The sequence below is a fragment of the Larus michahellis genome, chromosome Z (genome assembly GCF_964199755.1).
Source record: "Larus michahellis chromosome Z, bLarMic1.1, whole genome shotgun sequence".
Taxonomy (NCBI): Eukaryota; Metazoa; Chordata; class Aves; order Charadriiformes; family Laridae; genus Larus; species Larus michahellis.
In genome coordinates, this window is record NC_133930.1 from 22,645,147 (window position 1) to 22,666,957 (window position 21,811).

Genomic DNA, 21,811 nt, shown 5'->3' on the forward strand with positions numbered 1-21,811 from the left:
GGACATAAACTTAAAAAAAAAAAAAAAAAAAAAAAAAAAGAGGATAGGGTCACAACAAATTAATATTTGAGAGATTTGGGTTTAAACTCCTTAAGTACAGCTCTGTTATATCTGCAGGAGCAAGATCTATCTATCTACAAGATTAGATCCCAGGAACTCGTGGTTTTGCTTTTTAGGAATTAGTTTTACTTGAATGTCCTCTAGCTGACAGGAGTGCTAAAGCCATCTTGAAGGCATGCTGTTATTTTGTTTTTGTGAATCTGGTAGTTGATTGGTTTTAATTTTTTAAGGTTGAAGAAAAAAATTGGGTTTTTTCCTCCTCTAGCATTAAGATTGATTTTTTTGAGAAAAAGGGGGTTGCTAATACCACAGCATTGCATTTCGCTGGGAAGGGAGATCCCTAAATGTAGCAACTCATTCACTCACGGTACTGGTAAGCACCCTAATATAAAGTCCCATAAATAGCACCCTAATATAAAGACCCATAAATACATGGGTCTTCCAGTAGTTGTCATAGTGTTTATTAAAACTATGGTTTGGTGAACACTTTAAGCAGGCATGAGCATCTGTTGCACACTGAAGAAGCTGCTTGTGTCTGTTCTGCCTGCTTTTTTATGCCTAGCACATTTACCTCTCTGGCAGAGTGGTGTGGAAATGACTGGGGAGCTTGATCCAACCAAAAAACTGCATTTTCCCCTCTGCCTCCCGCTTCAGGTGCTTAAGGGGTGAAGGGGCAAGCAGAGAGTTGTACTACTGGTTTTGGTGACCATGCTTCTGTATATCAGCTTAGCTTATTTGTAGCTAGCTTGAACTGCAAATTCAAGTTTGGTGCAGTAATGGTTGATTTGAAATAGTTTGAGGGTTTTTTTTCATTCTTTTTATATTTAAAAAAAAAGGAAAATAACCGTATAAGGACTCCAGCAGAAACTGTTTAGAGGGATTTCTTAAATGTAAAAGCAGCGGACAGATTCTTCTATGGGTTCTGATAAGTTTACAATGGACTTTGCAAAATCCCTGCTATAACGAAGCATTATTGCCATTTGTGCATCTTGCCATTTATATTTACTATACGGGTATCAGGTGTTTTTCCAGTTAATTTTTTGCCATCCAAATGATACAGAAAATACTGCTTCCTTAAATATTTTACATTATTTATAAACTTTATCTGAAAGTTGACCCTTCTTCAGGGAGATTATTATTTTTGTCTTTGATTTTGTTGTTTTGCTTGGGACAGCCTCATCCGATGTTGTGTGAGGACTGTTGTTTACGTGGGGTCAGAAAGCAACTGTGCAAATTCATGGAAGACTAAATCTCTTGAGGGCTATTAAATATGAATTCCCTGACTGTTACTAGAAAATTGTTGCACCACAGTTTTTTTGGGGATGGGAGCGCATTCTTCAGAAATATCACTGGAAGATTGGCCTGTTCTGACCTGGTCATCTACTATGGTCTGTGACAGAGACAGAACACTGAATTAAATAAATTTTTGTTCTGACCTGCTAAGGTTGGTTTGTTTTCTCTTTTTTTTTGAGCAGCAATAGCTGCTTCAATTTTTAAATGAAAATACAAACCTTTTCAAGAATGAGAGCCATTAATAAAAAGGAAGTCTTGTGTATATTTCTCTTTGATTTTTTTTTTTGTTATCTTTAGATCTGCCAGCTAATTACTTTGAAACAAGAAAATGAAAAAAAAGCCTCACGGTTTTTGTATTTGTACTGTACTAACTGCAATAAGTATGTCTTCTGATGAGAACTGTTCCAGGTGAAGTGTATAAATTTATAGTAGAAGCACTGTTCCCTTGGTGGGAACCCCTCCTTTTCTGTGTCAGATTTGTATGTAGCTGAGAAATAATTTGATTTAGCTGACATGATCTTAGTTCTGTAGTGCAAAATCAATTGTTACATGAATGCCCTGTAATCCTTTTTTTTTTTCCCCTTTCAAATGAATATGTCCTTGCAGTGAATCTTGAGCCAAATATCTGGGTATGTGCTACAGATTCGCTGTTGCTACTAGCATGCAGTTTTCCTATGGCAACTCATTATTTGGAGAGCATTGTTCAGCAAAAGATCTAAAATCAGCTTGTCTGAAGTTGAAGAAGTTATTTACCATTTTGTTTACACACATGTGCTCTGACAGTTTTAAGAATTTTCAGAAGTTTTCTCTTTTTGGTTTTCATCTGATAATCACACTGATGTTCTGCTATTTTTTCAGTTGAGTAGGCGCTTCAGAATTACACTTTAATCGTGGGGGATGATGTAATAGAGAGCAGCCCTGCGGAAGGACTTGGGTGTAGTGGTGGATGAAAAGCTGGACATGAGCCAACAATGTGTGCTTGCATCCCAGAAGGCCAGTTGCATCCTGGGCTGCATCAAAAGAACCGTGGCCAGCAGATCCAGAGAGGTGATTCTCCCCCTCTACTCTGCTCTTCTGAGACCCCGCCTGGAGTACTGTGTCCAGCTCTGGAACCCTCAGCACAGGGAAGACATGGACCTGTTGGAATGGGTCCAGAGGAGGGCCACAAAGATGATCAAAGGGCTGGAGCACCTATGCTATGAGGACAGGCTGGGCGAGTTGAGGTTGCTCAGCCTGGAGAAGGCTCCTTTGAGACCTTATAGCGGCCTTCCAGTACCTGAAGGGGCCCTATAGAAAAGCTGGGGATGGGGCTGTTTGCAAGGGCATGTAGCGACAGGACGAGGGGCGATGGTTTTAAACTAGAGCAGGGTAGGTTTAGATTAGACATTAGGAAGAAGTTCTTTACAATGAGGGTGGTGAGACACTGGAACACGTTGCACAGAGAGGTGGTGGAGGCCCCATCCCTGGAGACATTCAAGGCCAGGCTTGATGAGGCTCTGAGCAACGTGATCTAGTTGAAGATGTCCCTGCTTACTGCAGGGGCATTGCACTAGATGACCTTTAAAGGTCCCTTCCAACCCAACACATTCTGTGATTCTGTGATCACGTATTGTTTGATAGTGTTAGGTAAGATTATATGTCTTTTGAAAGTAAGTAATTGGACTTTTGAATGGAAATAAATGAAATCCCTTCATAATATGAACTGCAGTTTTCATCTTGCAGGAATTGAGCTATGATTTCCTCCTTAGTGCAAACTTTATGCCTACTTCTGTTGTTTTTTCTCCTATGCTTTTCCTCTCCCCCTTTCTTTCACTACCATTTTTAGGCACTCTGAAGTTATTAACTATGCTAGGTACTTCAGTGCTATAGTGTCTATACCAGAAAAATTTGAATATATCTTTTATTGCTGCTTTTCTTGTGTGTGCTTATTTCACGCAAGTTCTTTGTGCTGTGAATATGGAGTTCCTATTGTGATCCTTACAAGTTAACCTGATGTTTTTCGGTGTTGTTATTACATTGCTGCTTCCTGGCCAATTTCATCTATGCAATGATGAAGGTAGCTTAAGGTACTCAAGATGTCAAAATGTCTGCAAACCCAAGAAAGTTAAAGATACTGCAGCTAAAGACCAGGTTTTGCTGGCTGTCCTGTCAGCAGCATTATGTGCAAATTCCTTATTTCATGATTATTTCTGGTGGAAAAATGAAGATAGCAGGACTTCTAGTGTAACATCACAGTCTTGCCTGGACACGAATTCTTTGTGCTCGGCACTATTCCACACACGGTAAACTGCCGCGATTGAGAGACGGGACACTGCTTGATGCAAGCAAGATGTCGGTTTATTAGAGGCGTCGGAAAGCTTTTATACAGCTACTTAACAGTTACATAAATTACACAAATTCTATCATTTCTAATTGGCTTAGCTCTAAATGTTTCATTACAATAATCCCTCCTACCTGCAGTTTCCTACATGCTAGAAGCTACAGTTTTGGAATATGCTAAAAGCTACAGTGATAACTTGTTGCTTAATTCCCTACTTCTTCAAGTTTATTTATCTCAGACCTGCAAGGCCAGTTGTTCCGTGGCTCCTCAGGGTTATTTGTCTCAGATCTGCAAGGTCGGCATGCCTTCAAGTTTCTTGCATACTTGTACTTTTCCGTTAGCCGCCCCGACAGTAAACCAGGACCAATTGGATTTTATAGTCTAAATTGGGGTCTTGGTTCCCTGGAAGTTAATGGTCTTCTGAGAAGTGAGCTGAGAATCTGAATGTTTAAGTTTGCTACGCAAAGGTCGCAGGATTGCAGGAATATTTTAGAGAATCTGCAAATTGGTAAAGGTTGAAATGACTGGCAAAGTAGATACGAAGAAATAGAAGGTAGATTGGTTTTGCAGGATGAGGTGTGTTTACCTTGGCTGTCTGCCAGGTGCCAGTTGAGCTGCTCTGTCACTCCCAGCTTCTCTACCTCCTCTGGAGCAGCACAGGGGTGTGGGGAGTGGGAGTTGTGACCGGTCCATCACACATTGTCTCTGCTGCTTCTTCCTCCACCCGCTCTTCCCCTGCTCCAGCGTGAGGTCCCTCTCACAGAAGACGTCACAAACTTCTCCAACGTTAGTCCTTCCCACAGGCTGCTTCACAAACTGCTCCGGTGTGGGTCCTTTCCATGGGGTGCAGTCCTTCAGGAACAGACTGGTCCAGCATGTGTGCCCCACATCGTCTAAATGTGGCACTTCAGGGCACGCTCTAGTGGCAGAGATTGTAGGTTGTTTGGTTGGACTCGATGATCTTAAGGGTCCTTTCCAACCATGAAGATTCTGTCATAATTTAGCACAGGGTCTTAAGTCCAGCCAGCCAACCTGCTCCAGTGTGGGCTCCTCTCACCATGGGGCCACAGGTCCTGCCAGGAGCATGCTCCAGCATGGGCTTTCCATGGGGTCACAGCCTCCTCTGGGCATTGACCTGCTCCGGTGTGGGATCCTCCACAGGCTGCAGGTGGATATCTGCTCCACCATTAACCTCTGTGGGCTGCAGGGGTACAGCCTGCCTCACCATGGTCTTCACCATGGGCTTCAGGGGAATCTCTGCTCCGGCACCTGGAGCATCTCCTCACCTCCTTCTATACTGACCTTCGTGTCTGCAGAGTTGTTGCTCTCACATATTCTCACTCCTCTCTCCCAGCTGCTGTTGTGCAGCAGTTTTTCCACCTTCTTAAATATGTTCTCAGAGAAGCACTACCATCATTGTTGATGGGCTCGGCCTTGGCCAGTGGTGGGTCTCTCTTGGAGCCAGCTGGCATTGGCTGCCTCAGATACAGGGGAAGCTTCTGGCAGCTTCTCACAGAAGCCACCCCCTTCCCCCCACCCACCGAAGTCTAGTCCTGCAAATGCACTACACAGGGCGGTTAAAGCAGAGAGATGAAGATGTGTCACATGGGAAGTATAAAGCAGAGGTTGAGTTACTTGTTCTGTTCAGTTATTACTATAAAGGGAGATCTGATATTGTCGTTCTTAGTTTTGAAAGTACACTTTCTTTAACCTTAGGACCTTCAATTTTTAGTCTGTTTTTGTTAGGGTTATTTGGAGACTTACAGATTGTTATTTCTTAGATTTTAATTTATCTTTTTTTTTAAATTGTGCAGGGCTATTACTGGTATAAAAGGTCTTTAATCTTTTTGCTACTTTTGTTAAGGTGGTGGTTTTTTCAAAAAATCAAAATTTTAAACCTATGTCAGAATAAGATTTCATTTCACTGGCTTTCTTGCCACCACCATGACAATTTAACATCTCAGTTTTTTCTTCCTGAAGGTTGGGAAAATAAACTTTTTTTTGTGGTGTTAAAAAAAAAAAGCAAGTCCTCGAGCCTGTTTGTTAAAGGGGAAACTGCTTGATTGTTTATTTAGAAACCATCAGTATATAAATATTTAACATATATCTGTATTATGAAAAGTTTCCATAGGCTATAACCAGAAGTTTTTATAGACAGAAAACCGGTTTTAATTGTCAGACTTCATAATTGCTTGTATATATGTTTCTCTGATTTGTTATAATGCTGTTTTCTGTGGTCATTATAAATGTAATCTCTGTGTCACCTGGAGAGCAATGTTTTGTTTTGTCTTTATAGAGCACAATAATGTATTTATACTTGAAATCATGCAATTGACATTCTTAGTTCAGCTGATTAGCATTTCGTATGCTAAACAGATAATGAAGGAATACGAATATACTGAGGAAAATTCAGTTTCATTTATGACTGTAATTGTGAAACTGTAATTCATCCTCTTAATCGATATAAAATGTCATAATTCATCCTCTTAATCGATATAAAACATCTAGATCAATTTGAATTGCAGAATTTAACTGTCTGAAATGGGTCATTTTATCTTTTGGGGAAAAAATGTTCAGAAAATATGAAAATGTTAATACTCTGCATTTTTGCCTCTTTCAGACCCTCCATGGTTTACTTTTCCTACAGCTGAAGTCATTGCTAGTTGCGGTTTTGCTCTTAGTTTGCTGTGCTTCACAGGAGAGGTAACTGGTTTAAAAATCAAAGTATTTCCTGTAATTCCTCAAATCTAGTAAATGTGCGCGTAATGATAGACTTAATGCTTGCTTTTTCTGCTGAGAGATTTATGAAATAAAATAGTTTAATCACTGTACCTTGACACTGCCTGTGAGTGGGTGTAATGCTATCTTACACAGTGTAGTCTAATGAAAAATTAGCGTGGGGTGCTTAGATAATACAAATGGAAAATACCTGTCTGTATTTACTGATTTTTTTTTTTCTTAAGTGTTTTTCTTCCTTTTTTAAATGTTCTCAGATTTTCATGGATCTCAATAGTGCTAGCACTATTGTTTTGCAAGTCTTGACCCAGGCTACTAGTCAAGATACTGCAGTGTTGAAGCCAGCTGAGGAACAACTGAAGCAGTGGGAGACACAGCCAGGCTTTTATTCAGTCTTGTTGGTAAGATACAGTGGGAAAGTACTATTAAGTAAACTGAATAATTTTGAATGTGGCTCTCTAGAACACTGTTGAACTATGACCTGTGGCTGAGAGAAGCCTTGAGTCATCATGGCCCGGTTACCAGTATCCTTATGCTGTGCGGTGGTAGGCATTGCCATCACTGCGTCTCAAAGCAGGCTCTTTGCCCAGGCATTCAGGAGAAGGAGGAGATGCAACTTCTAGCAGGATAAGAGGGTGGGCTCTAGTGCTAAACCTGTTGGTGGTCTGTTGTGAATTCTAGATAGAAGGCCAAGAGGACTCTTGTCAAAGGAATTACCTTTACTACCCCGTGAGGCAGGGACACTTGTATATACCGAGACACTAACCATCTTTTCTTTATTGTGGAGGTGATGCATTAAGACCGTTTTCATAGAAGTTCCCCCATGCTCTTCATTGCACTAAGTTTGATACCCAGCTGGGATTGCTTTCCTTCTTGTCAGCGGAGAGAAGATCCCAGGGAGATTAGCTGACTGGGCTGGTAGTAAGGGTCCTGAAATGGGAAAGGTGAATACTTCTAAAGGTACTGTGACCGTTGATAGAGGCATTGTTATGGTGCAAGGTGATGAAAACATAGTCAAAGAAGGAGACTCAACTGTTTCAGAGAAGGCACTCAGAAGCTAACCGTGTTGTTATTCTCCAGTTCCTGTGTGTATATTTCTAAAAGTCTTAAAAACACAGATAAACTGCTCTTCCTACAAACATCTGTCTTCAGTGCATAGGATGAATGACTCAGAGCTGTGGAGCGACATGTTCTGTTCTCTGTAGACCCACTGTTTCATTTGCTTGGAAACTTGAAGGCGAGTCAGGGGATTTAGAGAAAGGGGAAAAAAAATCTTGACTTTAGAGCTGTCAAATTGCGTTTTACCCACTGCCTTTGCCGTACCGTTTCTGTGGTGATAAAACACCTTGATAGAAAACAGCAGGAGTTGGCACTGACTGGGCATTCTCTGTTTTCTGGATGTGTGCTCTAAGAGCTTACAGCTCAGGTTGTAGACGAGTGCTCACAGGTGTAGCTGAACTAGGTATGAGTTAGCTTTAAATATAAGGGCTAAAAATGTGGGGTTTGGAAGGATCAAACACTGTTAATTCTACTAATGTGGTTAAGTAGCCCTGTTTGGGGACTCATCAGCCCTTCTCGAAGGGTGAAACACAAGTGGTAATCTTCCAAACTAAATAGGAGTAGAGAAGCTGTACTTTGTTTAACTTGATTGTGACAGGAGGACTGCCTGGGAGAGAAGATAGTTGGGCACCTTGGTGGAGGTGATGATAAATGGAGAGTTGGTAAAACAGTTAATCTGTATGGGATATGGAAAGTAATATAATTACTTACGGTCAGATACATTTGCCTCTGGGATGATCAGGATAGAGAAAATTATAATGAATGATGAAACATGCGTCTTTGAATCTACAATTTTTAGTACCTAGTGGAGTTATTATTAACATTAGTTTCTGTGCTTCTCTTTTGAAGGTGTTATGTACCTCTCTTTTTTGAAGTACAGAGCTGAAAAGACAGAGTGGCTGTTTTTGAAAAGCAGCCTCTGTCCTTTACCAGTTGTATCAATTTATGTATTGTTTAGCTTCATTCCTGTTATTTCTACAACAGCATTAGTGTGTTATGATGAATACTTTGTTTCGGGAAGCTCATATATCGATACAGAGTATATAGAGAGGTTTCACTGGTTCTTGTGTAGGCACCTTGTCCGTTTTTTGCATTCTTGCCTAGGCCAGATCTAGGTTTACGGTATTTTGATTTGAAGAAGCTTAGCTTTCAATGGATATTCTAGCAAGAAGAGGAACTGTAATTAAAAGGCTCAGTGGGAGTTTCAGAACAAGTAGTTTTCTTTTTCCATGTTTCATTTGTTTTGCAATGCTTTTCATAGATACGAGGCTAACGCGGTGTTTGAAGTTTCCTCTTTGTATTTTAAAATGCTTAAGTTGCACTTGGGAAAGGTCAAATCTTTCAGAGATTCAATCCCTCTTCCTGAATGAGCTTTGGAAAAGGAAGACGTATTACATACAGATGCTTTTCATGTTGTGTGGTGTTTATCAGTGGACTACAACCTTTTTGGTGTTTTTTCTAAAGGTTGCTGGTTTTGGAGTTGATACCTCTGTTGACATGTAAGTCTGCTTGCTTTCTGGTGATTGGAGTTTTTGAGGTTTTTTTTTCATGTTGGGCATTATATCTAGAAAGCTGTTACTGTTATAGAAAGAGTTTGAGAGAAGGTTAAGTTTTGAATTTATAGTGAAAACGCTTGATATGGTCCCAGGTGTCTGTAGTGCTGAGTTCTTTTAAGGGTTTATTTATAATTCTTCAGACGTGGCAGCCAACAGTAGCTCTTGACCTGAATCCCTGGATTTTTCATGTCCTTTCTTAGTGGCCTTCTAAAAGCAATTCATACAAGTAGTGCACTCTTTTTCTACAGTGCACTGTATAATAAGACCGCTGAGCTCACGCCTCTTTGCTCCCTAAAGGAGGGACTAATGTCTCACCCCCTCATGAAGGATCCATCTGATGTAGTGGAAAACAGGAGAGCTGCTGTTCTGAGTAGTACCTGTTTTACGATTCAGTAGCCTGCCTTTATTTTAGCTTTTCCTGCTTGGTTAATTTTGCAATTAAAAATACTACATAAAATAATCCCTCTGTGTTTGTCTTTATATACAGATAAGTATGTAAAAGTGTATATAGGTAGGTACAGATATATGTATGTTTATAGATATATAGCTTTTTAGTAGTAGAAACTAATTTCCTACAATAAGCATATGCAAGTTTGAGAGTTGCAAAACAGGTCACTGTTTTGCAGTCACCATTGGTAGTCAGGAGGGTTTTCAGCACATGGCAAGATACTGAAGAAATCTCCTGAAAGGTCTTGTAAGTCTGTGGCACTACACAATACAGAATAATTTCTGATTTTAGTCAGAATCCATCTGTGTCATTAAAGAGTGTAATAACTGGCTGGTGCTAGAAATTATTATCCTTTTATTCCTTGCTCAGCCAGATGAGATTGGAAGTACATTTTCCCTATATGTTCGGTTTATTTTTATAAATCAAATATTAGGGCTAGTGAAAATTAATGTTTAACACATTGTTTTACTTGTCTGTCAAATGCTGACTAATACATTTTGTTTATATACACCTGTACATACAGAGGTGTGTGTATTTATACATATGCCAGTGCATGTGTTAATAGAATTTCTACCCTTTCTATGGCGTACTGAGCAGTTTTTAACGTAATCTTTTTTTTTTAAACAGAATATCTTTACAAATCATACTTTGGACGTGAATGTAAGATGGTTAGCTGTGCTGTACTTTAAAAATGGAATTGATCGCTACTGGAGACGGGTCGCGCCACAGTAAGTTCTGATTTTCTTCCCCTTCACCTTCTACAGTAGGTTGTGTTACACTTGCCGAACTGGAAAAGAGCACATCCCTTGGTTGGTAGAAGTTACTGTAGAATTCGTGGTGAAACTGATAAAATATTTCAACATTAGGAATCACTAATGAACCAGTCTGTTTTCATATTACTTCTTACAACTCTCTTCATGCTTTACTTTTAAAATCTGAGTTAGAAGGCTATTTCATAGAAACCAGATTTTGAAGTGACATAGTAAGCTTTATAAAGCTTAACACCTGGACTTTCTGATAGTGGCAGATTTGAGATGTAGGAAGTCTCTTGAGAGATAGTTAAGGATACGTTTCATTTAAACTAATTAATAATTCATATTCAATATGTAAATGAGAAGGAGGAAGTAGTTACCATGATAGCAAGTTCTGGTCTTCATTTTCTCTTGTTCTGATATGTGGGTTCTGATAACGCATGACAAAACGGTCCCCACAGAAGCCAAAAATGTAACCAGTATTCTCGAGCGCCAAATCACTTACTTAAAAGTTACAAACAATGCCATTAAAATTTGTCATAGGATCATAATATTGTTTGGGTTGGAAGGGAACTTTGAAGGTCATCTAGTCAAAATCCCCTGCAATGAGCAGGCACATCTTCAAGTAGATCAGGTTGCTCACAGCCCTGTCCCGACTGACCTTGAATGTTTCCAGGGAGGGGACACCTACCACTTCTCTGGGCAACCTGTGCCAGTGTTTCACCACCCATATTGTAAAAAAAATTCTTCCTTATATCTAGTCTGAATCTACCCTCTTCTAGTTTAAAAACATTACACCTTGTCCTATTGCTACCAGCCTTACTAAAAAGTCTGTCACCATCTTTCTTATAGGCCTCCTTTAGTACTGAAAAGCCACAATAAGTTCTCCCCAGAGCCTTCTCTTCAGGCTGAACAATGCCAACCCTCTCAACCTGTCCTCATGCGAGGGGTGTTCCATCTGTATGATCATTTTTGTGGCCTTTCTCTGGACACACTTGAACAGGTCCTGTACTGAGGGCTCCAGAGCTGGACACAGTACTCCAGGTGGGGTCTCACAAGAGCAGAGTAGAGGGGCAGAATCACCTCCCTAGACCGGCTGGCCAGGCTTCTTTTGATACAGCCCAGGAGACAGTTGACTGTCTGGGCTGTGAGTGCACATTGTCAGCTTGTGTCCAGCTTTTCATCCACCGTTCTCGGCAGGGCTATTCTCAATCCCTTCCCCAACCCAGGTGCAGGACCTTGCACTTGGCCTTGTTGAACCTCCTGAGGTTCACGTGGGCCCACTTTTCGAGCTTGTCCAGGTCCCTCTGGATGGCATCCCGTCCCTCAGGTGTCAACCGCACCACTCTGCTAGGCATCATCTGCCAATTTGCTGAGGGTGCACTGAATCCTACTGACTATGTTATTGATGAAGATACTGAATACAGATGTCTGAGGGACACCACTTGTCAGTGATGTACACTTGGACATTGAGCCATTGACCATTACCCTCTGGATGTGACCATCCAACCAATTCCTCATCCACCGAACAGTCCACCCATTAAATCCACGTCTCTCCAATTTGGAAGGAAGGATTTTGTGGGGGACCATGTCAAAGGCCTTACAGAAGTCCAGAGAGATGACATCCATAGCTCTTCCCTTGTCCACTGATGTAGTCACTCCATTGTAGAAGGCCACGAGGTTGGTCATACAGGACTTGCTCTTGGTGAAGCCAAGCTGGCTGTCTCAAATCACTTCCCTGTCCTCCATGTGCCTTACCATAGCTTCTAGGATGATCTGTTCCATGATTTTCCCAGGCACAGAGGTGAGGCTGAGAGGTTGGTACTTCCTAGGGTCCTCCTTTCTACCCTTTTAAAAAATGGGTGCAGTGTTTCCCTTTTTCCAGTCACCAGGGACTTCCCCTGACTGCCATGACTTTTCAAATAATCACAGAGAGTGGCTTGGCAACTACATCAGCCCGTTCCTTCAGGACTCCGGGATGCATTTTGTCAGGTCCTGTAGGCTATATATGTTCAGGTTCCTCCAGTGGTCAAGAACATGACCTTATCTTACAGTAAGAGGGACTTTGCTCCCCCAGTCCCAGACTTGTGGTCCACCCACTAGAGAGGTCTGGGAAGACAGATTGCCAGTGAAGACTGAGGCAAAAAAGTTGTTGAGTACCTCAGCCTTCTCCTTGTCCGTTGTTACCAGTTTGCCAGTCTTATTTATCAGGGTGGGTACACTTTCTTTGACCTTCCTTTTCTAAGGTACCCGTAGAAGCCCTTCTTATTATTCTTTGCGTCCCTTGTGAAGTTCAGCTCCAGCTGTGCCTTGGTCTTCCTGACCCCATCACTACACAACTGGGCAGTGTCCCTGTATTCTTCCCAGGATACCTGTCCCTGCTTCCACTGCCTGTGAATTTCCTTCCCTTTAGTTTCACCAGCAGGTCTCAACTCATCCATGCCAGTCTCTTACCCTCCTCCTAATTTTGTACACTTGGGAATCGAGAGCTCTTGTCCTTAAAGATCTGCCACCTCTGTTCTGCTGCCTTGTCCCTGAGGGCAGTTTCTCAAGGGGTCCTATTGACTAACTCCTTGAAGAGCTGGAAGTTTGCTTTCCTAAAATTCAGGGTCTTGACTCTGCCTGACCGATATCCCTCAGGACTGTGAACTCCACCAGTGCATGATCACTGCAGCCCAGGCTGCCTCCAATCTTGACATCACGTATCAGCTCACTTGCACTGGTGGTCCAGTATCGCATCCCCTCTGGTAGGGCTGTCTATTATCTCGCTTAAGAAATTACCCTTGATGCATTCCAGGAGTCTCCTGGATTGCCTACAGCTTGCCATGTGATTTTTTCAGCAGATGTCGGGGTGGTTGAAGTCCCCCAGCAGGATGAGAGCCTGCAAGCGTGGTGCCTCCTGTAGCTGGAGGAAGAAGGCTTCATCAGTAATCTCCCCTTGATTGGGCAGCTTGTAGTGGATACCAACCACAAGGTCCCCTTTGTTGCCTCGGTCTCTATTTCTTACCCATAAGCTTTCAACCTGCTCGTGGCTATTCTTCAGAGACAGCTCTTCACACTCTATCCATTTCTTGATGTAGAGAGCAATGCCACCACCCCTCCTTCCTCACCTGTCCCTTCCGAGCAGCCTGTAGCCATCAACAGCCACACTCCAGTAAGGGTATTCGTCCCACCAAGTTTCAGGAATGGCAGGTAGCAGCATGGTGGCTTCCAGCTCCTCCTGTTTGTTGCCCATGCTGTGTGCATTGGTGTAGAGGCATTTCAGCTGGACTGCCAGCTGTGTCACCACCTTAGAGGAACAGCCCTTGATTCATTTTGGGTATTTCACTGATGTTTCCCTGTTCGTTGCTTACAGAGATGGGCTCCCGGCTCATCTCCTTAAGACTTGAGGTGTGCAGCAGTGTAGCCAGCACATCTCCGAGTAACAGGCTGAGGCCCCTCGCTAGGACCCCATCCCGCTAACCTTGGCATATCATCCCACAGCTTGTCACAGGCAACCTGATATTATCCCCCCCTCTTCAAGCCTAGTTTAAAGCCCTGTCAATGAGCCCCGTTAGCCTGTAAGCAAAGATCCTCTTTCCCCTTTGCAAAAGGTGAATGCCATCTGACGCCAGCAAGCCTGGACGTGTTCAGTCCATCTCTTCAGTAATATAAATAGGTGGAACGTCACTGTCAGGTTGTGTAAGGGTGTAAATTGGAATTCCAGATCCGTTTTTTATGGCTCATGAATCTAAGCGAGTTCAGAAAGTATGACATGATTTTATGTTGTTTGTTTGAGGTAGTGTAGTGTATTTTGCCTTACATTATAAGCTTTTCTGAAGATCCACCAAAAGAAGGAAAAGTGAAATTCTGCATCTGTAGGACATTTTAAATAGTGTAGTACTCCTTCATTATTATGTAAAGCACTAGAGTTTTTGTATACGTGGATTAGTATACAATTGCAAAACATCTGCAGGCATCTGGATTCTCTTTTATTAGGAGGAATATACCATCTTTTGCATGGCAGATGGCATAGATCTTTAACATTTCTGTTTTAAGTGATGAGGTAATGCTACTTACATTACTGGTACTTAGCAAACATTATTCAAAGCAATTAAAATATATTGTTCCAATTTGTTAATGTTTTTAGATAGATATTAGTAGTACTTCTGGTGAAAAAAAACATGGTTTATTTCCGGCATAAGTAATCACTAGAATTTTACTGTTTAAACTGGGGTAAAAATTGAATAACAGTCTTTCAGAGTACTTCTCCTGTTACAAATTTAATGTGATTAAAAAAAATAAATCCTTGGCTATTGTTAATGGTTCTATGGAGTAAATCTATATTAAATTTCCAGTAGAAGTCCAATTTTCGCTATTTCTAGTTTTTTTTATTGCGAATTTAACACAATGTATAAAATAAATTAAAAAAAATACTCTCTGCTGTTAAAGACTCCATGTATCGAATATGTATTAAATTTCCACTCTAGGTCCAATTTTTTCTCCATTCCTAATTTGCTCTCTAAATTTCTCATATGTGACATCTTGTCAGTATTTTGTGCTCACCCGGATCACTCTTCTCTTAGCAGAATATGCTGACGCCATTTTAAGAAATGCTGCTTTTAAGCTGTAATTTCTCAGTTGATTGTTTTGTGAATGATTTTTGAAGGTTTTATTGTAAAGGCTGTATTTTTGTTGTCCTTGCAAAATTCTCATCTTTCATTTGGTCTGTCATATCAGCAGCTGCCCCATGTCCATCCATGGTGGTACCTCAAAGGTTGGTCTTACCTACCCAGCCTGTTTGGTAGAGCAGATCTGGAGGTGACTGTTTTCTGCTGCCTCTCGAAGGAAAGGACTGATATTTATACCCGTGTTTTTCCTCAGTGGGATGCTAACTCGGGTCTATCTGCTTTACTCAGCTGTTAATTTTCACAAAATCTAGGGAAAAAATCTGACATCTCTGCTCTTTGCCAAATGTCGTTGAAATTTCCCAGGTAGTTTGAAGACTTATGAGACTTGTAGGAGGGTTCTTGCAGACAGATAATATGTTCATGTAACCTTAATTCTTTAGTAAATCTGTGCTAAAGATGGTTTCTTTTAGAACAATTTTTCTTGAATATTTAATGTGCTTGTGGAGAACTTTCAGTCTCCAAGAACTTTCCCGGTAAGTTAAATGTCCCTGTTGTGCAAGTGTGCTGAAGTTAGTTTCAGATGAAGCCATTGGGAGTGGCTTTACCCTTCTGCTGAGCATTCGTGGTTTCTCAGCTGCTACTGCTGCAAAGCAGGAAAATGGTCAGACTGAATTCTTTGGACAGTACAGTAGTTGAATGTTTCATTCTGCTAAAATAAGTAAATACAGAACAGTGAATATAAATGGGTTTCTTTAATTAGAAAAAATGAGCCTTCTGAAATATTTTGCTTTTTGCACATGTTCACCGATACTGTCTGCCCTATTCATGCTACTTATTCTCCATGTGCTGTGGACTTGAAGCAGCATTTTACAGTGAGAGTGATTTTAGAGGTGGGCCTGTGAACTTTCTCCCTCCTGCTTTCTCAGGCAGCTTCCAAGATTCCCATGGAGAAGGGCCTAAGGTTATCGTAGCCTCTTTTCAGGAATAGTTCGGCCTATTTTTTGAAATTGTTCTCAGCCTTCTCAGAAGGTGATCTCACTTTATGATTTTGCATGTGGTTTTGGTTTCTTCAGAAATGGCTTTTCTTGAATTCAAGTGTTATTAAGAGCTCCTTTTCTTGGGCATGTTTTTGATTTTATATATAATTACTGTTAAATCCTGTCTTTTGTGGACTTTGTTCTCTGATTTGACTACCGAGTTGGCAACTTTAGTGACGCTTCTGAAGTCCAGGTTTTTATGTGTTTGCCTGATAACTATAAATAAGTCGTCAGATTTGAATTTCTGGTTTATGAAATAGTAAACTTTTTTTTTAAAAAAAAAAAGTTCCAAAAGAACTTCTTAAATATTTGGATATGGGCTTCCCCGTACCACAAACACAAAAAGACCAGGAACTTTGAAATTGTGAGTTGTGAAAGACTACAACATAAATACCTGGAAGTTCATCTCTGGAAGAACTTGCTTTAATTTTTGTAATCCAGCGCTGAAGGGGAATAGCCTGTGGAACATCCGCCGTCCTTCCCAGCTGCTGACCTGCCTGTAACTGCTGCGTGGAGTTGTGTTGCAGCGTGTGAGAGGCGGGCGAAGGGGGTGTGCTGCGGTGGGGACGTCGGTGCCTCCTGCGGGGCGGTGTCCCTGTGGCGGGACATCCCGTCTCCAGGAGATGTCGCTGTCCCATCGCCGGAGCGGCGGATGCCTCCGTCGCTCCCCGGGGAACCCTTGGAGGTGCTGCGGTTCCCGTCACGGAAGGCAATATTAACACTTACGTCTGCACCGATTTTTTTTTTTTTTTTTCATTACTTTTCGCTAACTTTGCTTTTCACAAGCTTCTGTATTTGAGGCGTTCGTCCTGATGAGACTATTTATTTTCTTTCCTTTTTTTTGCTTGTAATGGCCAAAGCTTAATTACAGCATTTTTATTTATAGTCAGTAATGAATTGAAGGCTTGCTGCTCTTGGAGTATGCATAAGATATCATTATTAGAATTATGAAAAAATAATCGGGGCAGAGGGCCTTGTAAGCTTACAAACAAGGTAATGGAAATGATATAGTAGAACCTTTTTTTCTTCATAAACCAGGTTTTTTAGGCACTTTCTCTTATCCCTGAAAGTGACTTATTGTACAAGCTACGTTTAAATGAGATGAGATTTCTCAATTTTAGTAACAGAAGTTTGCAACTTTTAGAGACCACTTAGGTATACCTTTATGTGTGAAAATTGTGTACTGCATTTTTGTACTTAAAAAAAAAAAATGCAGAAATTTATTTCCCTAAAATATCATCTAGTGGTTTTAGATTAATAACTGAAATAGGTCCCTGCAGAAAAACTTATACTATTACAGAAATCCTTGTAAACATTACCCAAAATGTTTTTAAGCATCATTTAATTTTATGTAAAAATAGTGTAAAGCGTAGGTCGTGATAAAAAAATCATTTAAATGTGGTTCCTGAGTGCTATAAATTACCTTTGAAAATAAGACCTGGTGTGCAGTTCTAAGTCAGTGCAGTGAAACAGTTATTTGCCCCCCTTGTGTACTATACTTAGAATGATAAGCCATTGATTTAGGAAATAGTGAGTACTTGTGTTACATAGAGAGGGGAAAAAAGTGAAAACTAGAATATTGTTGCAAATGTATGATCTTAGGGAAAATCCTGCCTCTGGTTTTTTATTATTTTGAGATGAGTATTTAGTATTTGTCTAGATTAGTGTAAAAGCTGTGGTTTAGGGAGCTTTAGGCATCATTTTAAATCTCACTATACAAAACTAGTAGGTTAGTATCTGTGCCTGAGGTCAGACAACACGAAGTGGTTGCGTTAGCATGTTTAATCTTAATTTCCAGCCACTAGACTTCATTGAGACACGATGATTGCGTGCATACTTCTAAATCATTGCAATGTCAGGTAAAACAGTTTCATGTGAACAACCTTGCATGGTAACTTAAGTCTTTTTATGTACAAGAAACAGCTTTTTAGGTGCTATCAGTAAATGAAAGTTGATTTTGTTTTTTTTTTCCTGATTGTATGATCTGTAAATGCCAACAAAGCATTTTTAAAAGCAGTTTGATTACACAGGTCGTATAAAGTCTGAAGTAGTGGAGGAGTGATATGGAACTGTAATTTGTAGTCTTAAGCTGATAGAGGTCACTGAAAAGAAAGTATAAAGATAGCGTAAAGCTTCACTTGAATGAAAACGAACCTTTAGGGATTATAACTTATCCTTCTTAGTAGTTTTCCTTGCATTTTTTTAAGGCTATATCAATATATTTTTCACTCAAAGTTATAATTTTCAAAGTATCTATATTTTTAAGTGTAGCTGTATGACTTGCTTATAGAATAGGATTTGTAGTAGAAAAGGATTATTGCTTTTGCAAAAAGAGCGGTCATCTGGTACCATGATTGCCTTATACTGGGCACCTTTTTGTCATTATCTGTTAGGTAGTATACATGGGCAAAGTAATGTTCAAGTCAATTGCCACAATAATAACTGTATAATAACTGCCTAATAACAATCAGTTTATAGTTTGCACAGTTTTTGCTTGTTTTTGTAATGTATCTGGCTGGGTACCTTATTCTATGAATGTTCTCTCTTGCCGGTTGTGTTTACAAAGGTCACATGAAAACCTGAGGTTAAAAGGTGTCATAAGTATTGTTTCACTGTTCTTTTTAAATATCTTTGAGATAGTAGAAAAACAAGGGGTATTCTCTTGATAGCTGTTTAAACTGAAATACATTAGTTACAAGAACATGGTGTATAAAAGTAATCTTCACGCAATGAAACACAGATGTACAAATGGAAATTATCATTTAACTTCTGTGTCTCCTAATAGTGATAAAGTAATTCTAAATATGAATTAATAGTTGTTTCTATTGAAAATTAAGTTATATTCTAATAAATATATCCTGACAGTGCTCTTTCTGAAGAAGAAAAAACTACATTGCGTGCCGGACTTATTACCAACTTTAATGAGCCCGTGAATCAGGTTAGTGGTGAATGATTATTACTCTCACAGCAAACGCTTGTATTGATATATAATTTGGTTCTCTCTTTACAAAGTGTTTAATAATAATAATGATAAAGTTGACAAGTTGCAATTTACGTGTTGCCTTTCAGATGGACATTTAGGTTGAAGTGAGATCTTTTTCCGTAGATCATAATTCAACATGTCTTGTGTCTTTGGTTTGCTTTTTGTTGCAGTGGCAGTTTATGTTGTCCCTCACTGTTTATGCAACCATTTGGTGAAGCAGTTCAGGGAATGGATGTAGCTCAAAAATAACCTTCTCTCCCTGCACAATTTTTCTTTTTTCAGCTGTATCTGTTCCCTGATTTGATTCCCAATATAGCCATACAAGGAAGTGTGGTGGTGGTGTAGCAGGAATGAGCTGTTGAGTATGCTGTTGCATAGGCCCACCTAAGCAGTATTGCTGTCACATGTCTAATCACAGCATTATTTAATTTATATAGGCGTAACAAAGCTGCAGTATGATAGTGTCTTGTCTTACATAAAGCGACTAATTTTAAGCTACTATTTTGGTCAGAATAAGGAAGGATTTATTGTTAAATTGAGTATAGCACTAATGTTAGGGGCTCAGAATATGCATATGCTAGATGAATCGGTCTTTCTTCTGCTAACTTATTCTTGCTCATGTAATAAGAGATTCTGCAAGGAACTACTTGCTATTTGCTAATATTTTAAGCTACATCTTAAAGAACTGTTTCAAGAAAATATAGAAATTATTTGCATGAGGTAAAGCTTAAAAAGAACAGGTACAGCAAGCAAACTTCCATTTTGCAGACAGTTCAGTTTCAACTTTTCAGGATTCCTTCATGGTATGAATGTTATTTGTAGGATTAGAGCAATGTATCAAAATGATGGTAATTTAGTCTTTATCGAAGACCTTTGTGCAATGACAATTTCAACTGTAATTTAAAGTTCTTATTTCAAGTGCAATTGTTTAAAATGCAGGTAGACATAGAAAGTATCCTTAAATTTGTAGTGTAGGCATAGTTTCAGTGTAAAAGATATGACGAAATGTTACTTGTTTCTTTATTTCAACCAAAAAGAACAATGAAGTACGTCATGTTGGACCATAAAGTGTGTGTCATTTGTACTACTATTGGGTAGTATCAAATTTATCAAATGTTTCATTTTGAAGTGGTTGCATGATATTTGAATTTCTAAAAACTTAACGTTAACGTCATTGTACATAAAACAATTCAAACTTTTTATCAACAATTTTTCCATACCTCCATTAGTATTTAATCAGTTTGCCTGCTAAGACAATAATATAGTTTATAGTTCTAAATTCCACTGCTGATAAACTGTGGTGAACTTCTGAGACAATAGTTGCAGGCTGAGATTGGGGCCTCTGTAACTGACATTTTAAAGACTAGCAGCTTTATGTATTTATTTGTGTGTCTTTAAGATACTTTTGGGATGTAGTCTTTTAAGATGTGGAGGATTTTGTTTTATTTTATGCCTGCAGCCTGCTCCTAAATGATTGCCCAAACAGTTGTTGTGATATTGAAGTACGTTCACAGAGTCCTTCTCTCTTTCTCTCCTGTTCCCCAATATGTATTGTAGGTATCTGGAGGTTTCCTTTCAGAGGCACCTTTCATTTAGTTCCCAGTCTGCTTGATATGCCTGAATTTTGATATGTTGTGCTCCCGATGAGTGCTCTTTTCCAGTCGCAGATACCTCATAACACAGTTGCTATCTGCATGTGGTTTCTGCATCATTGAAGGTAGAAAAATTATGACCCTTGTATGTATAAAAAGAGAAAAAACAACGCAACAAAAAATATAAGAATTAGACGTAGTACTGAGGTGTGATGATATGAGCTGACTTCCAGGAGAGAGGGAGAAGAAAAACATAACATACCATATGTTTGGAGCATAATTTCCTTGCCTTCTGAAGATGTTTACCATATGGAGGGAACAAAAGAACAAAATACTCTTTGAAATGTATGACAGCAGATATTTTTTTCACTTAAAAAGCCAGTCCTCAAGGAAAAAGTACTCTTAGAATCCCTGTAGAGGTTACTTCTTATATCACATATGGAGAAGAGTTTATTTGCTCCCTCCTGCTGATCAACACCACTTCATCCAAAAATAAATAAGACTCTCAGCTCTTCCTTGCAAACCTTGATGTCAGTTTTCTGAATCAATTAATTCTTCCTAAGCAAGTGGGTAGTAATGAATATTGTAGGAAGTTTTTGGGGTGATCAGGCATCAGATGAAACAGCTAAGGAAGCAATGAAGCAGGGCATGGCTATTCTGTCTTATGCCCGTAAGTTGCCTGGATTTCTTTTGATAGTATAAGAAGGTGACTTCTTCCTTAGGCTGGAATTTTGTTGGTAGTTGTCAGGGTATGTTGAAGGCGAGAGCATCTGCTTCGTTAAGGTTGTCCAATCAAGGACCTTTTCAATGTGAATGGGATAAGAACAGGGAAACAAGAACATTAGTTTTTTGGCTATTTGAGGTGTGAGGTGTGGTCATGAGGGACTATACAACGTTTATTAAGGAATGTTTAGGGAAAGGGAGTTGAGGAGCAGTGAACTGGGGAATAGACAGAGGGTATAAAAAGGGCCAGTCACGTGTAAACCATGGCTGGGCAGTACCAGTGTCTGAACAAACCCTGCGCCTAATCACCGTCTTCTGTCCTGCCATCTGATTGAATCCCTTAATTATGTTTCTGTGTAATCTCACTGTTCATCGTGTGTGCTTGCTGCAAGGACTAGGTGCCAGCTACTGGCAAGACTGGTGTGACTGGGGGTCAGATGGTGAGGCTGGTGTGGGTGCCCCTGGCCTGTGGTGTGAGGGTCTGGAGCAAGTGAGAGTCTCACCTTCAGCCACTGGGACAGGACTGCGGCTTACAGGCACGTGTGCCCGGAGGGAGGGAACAGCTCTGGATAAAACCTAAAACTCAGGTACAGCAGAAAGAAGGATAATATGTATTCAGCAGGCTGTTTGTCAAAAGCCATA

At 40.1% G+C, this 21,811-nt stretch overlaps 1 protein-coding gene across 4 annotated transcripts in view; it reads left to right on the forward strand.

The window, feature by feature from the left end:
- IPO11 (importin 11) overlaps nt 1-21,811 on the forward strand; it is a 93,127-nt gene that overhangs the window by 4,217 nt on the left and 67,099 nt on the right. For 3 of the 4 annotated variants that reach the window (XM_074569341.1, XM_074569343.1, XM_074569342.1), the window contains exons 3-6: nt 6,294-6,376; nt 6,667-6,810; nt 10,100-10,200; nt 18,737-18,809. In XM_074569341.1, coding sequence (XP_074425442.1) covers nt 6,673-6,810; nt 10,100-10,200; nt 18,737-18,809 — 312 coding nt within the window. In that variant the 5' untranslated portion in view covers nt 6,294-6,376; nt 6,667-6,672. Of the gene's footprint in view, nt 1-6,293; nt 6,377-6,545; nt 6,811-10,099; nt 10,201-18,736; nt 18,810-21,811 lie in introns of those variants that run through there. The other variant, XM_074569340.1, reaches the window with a different exon arrangement.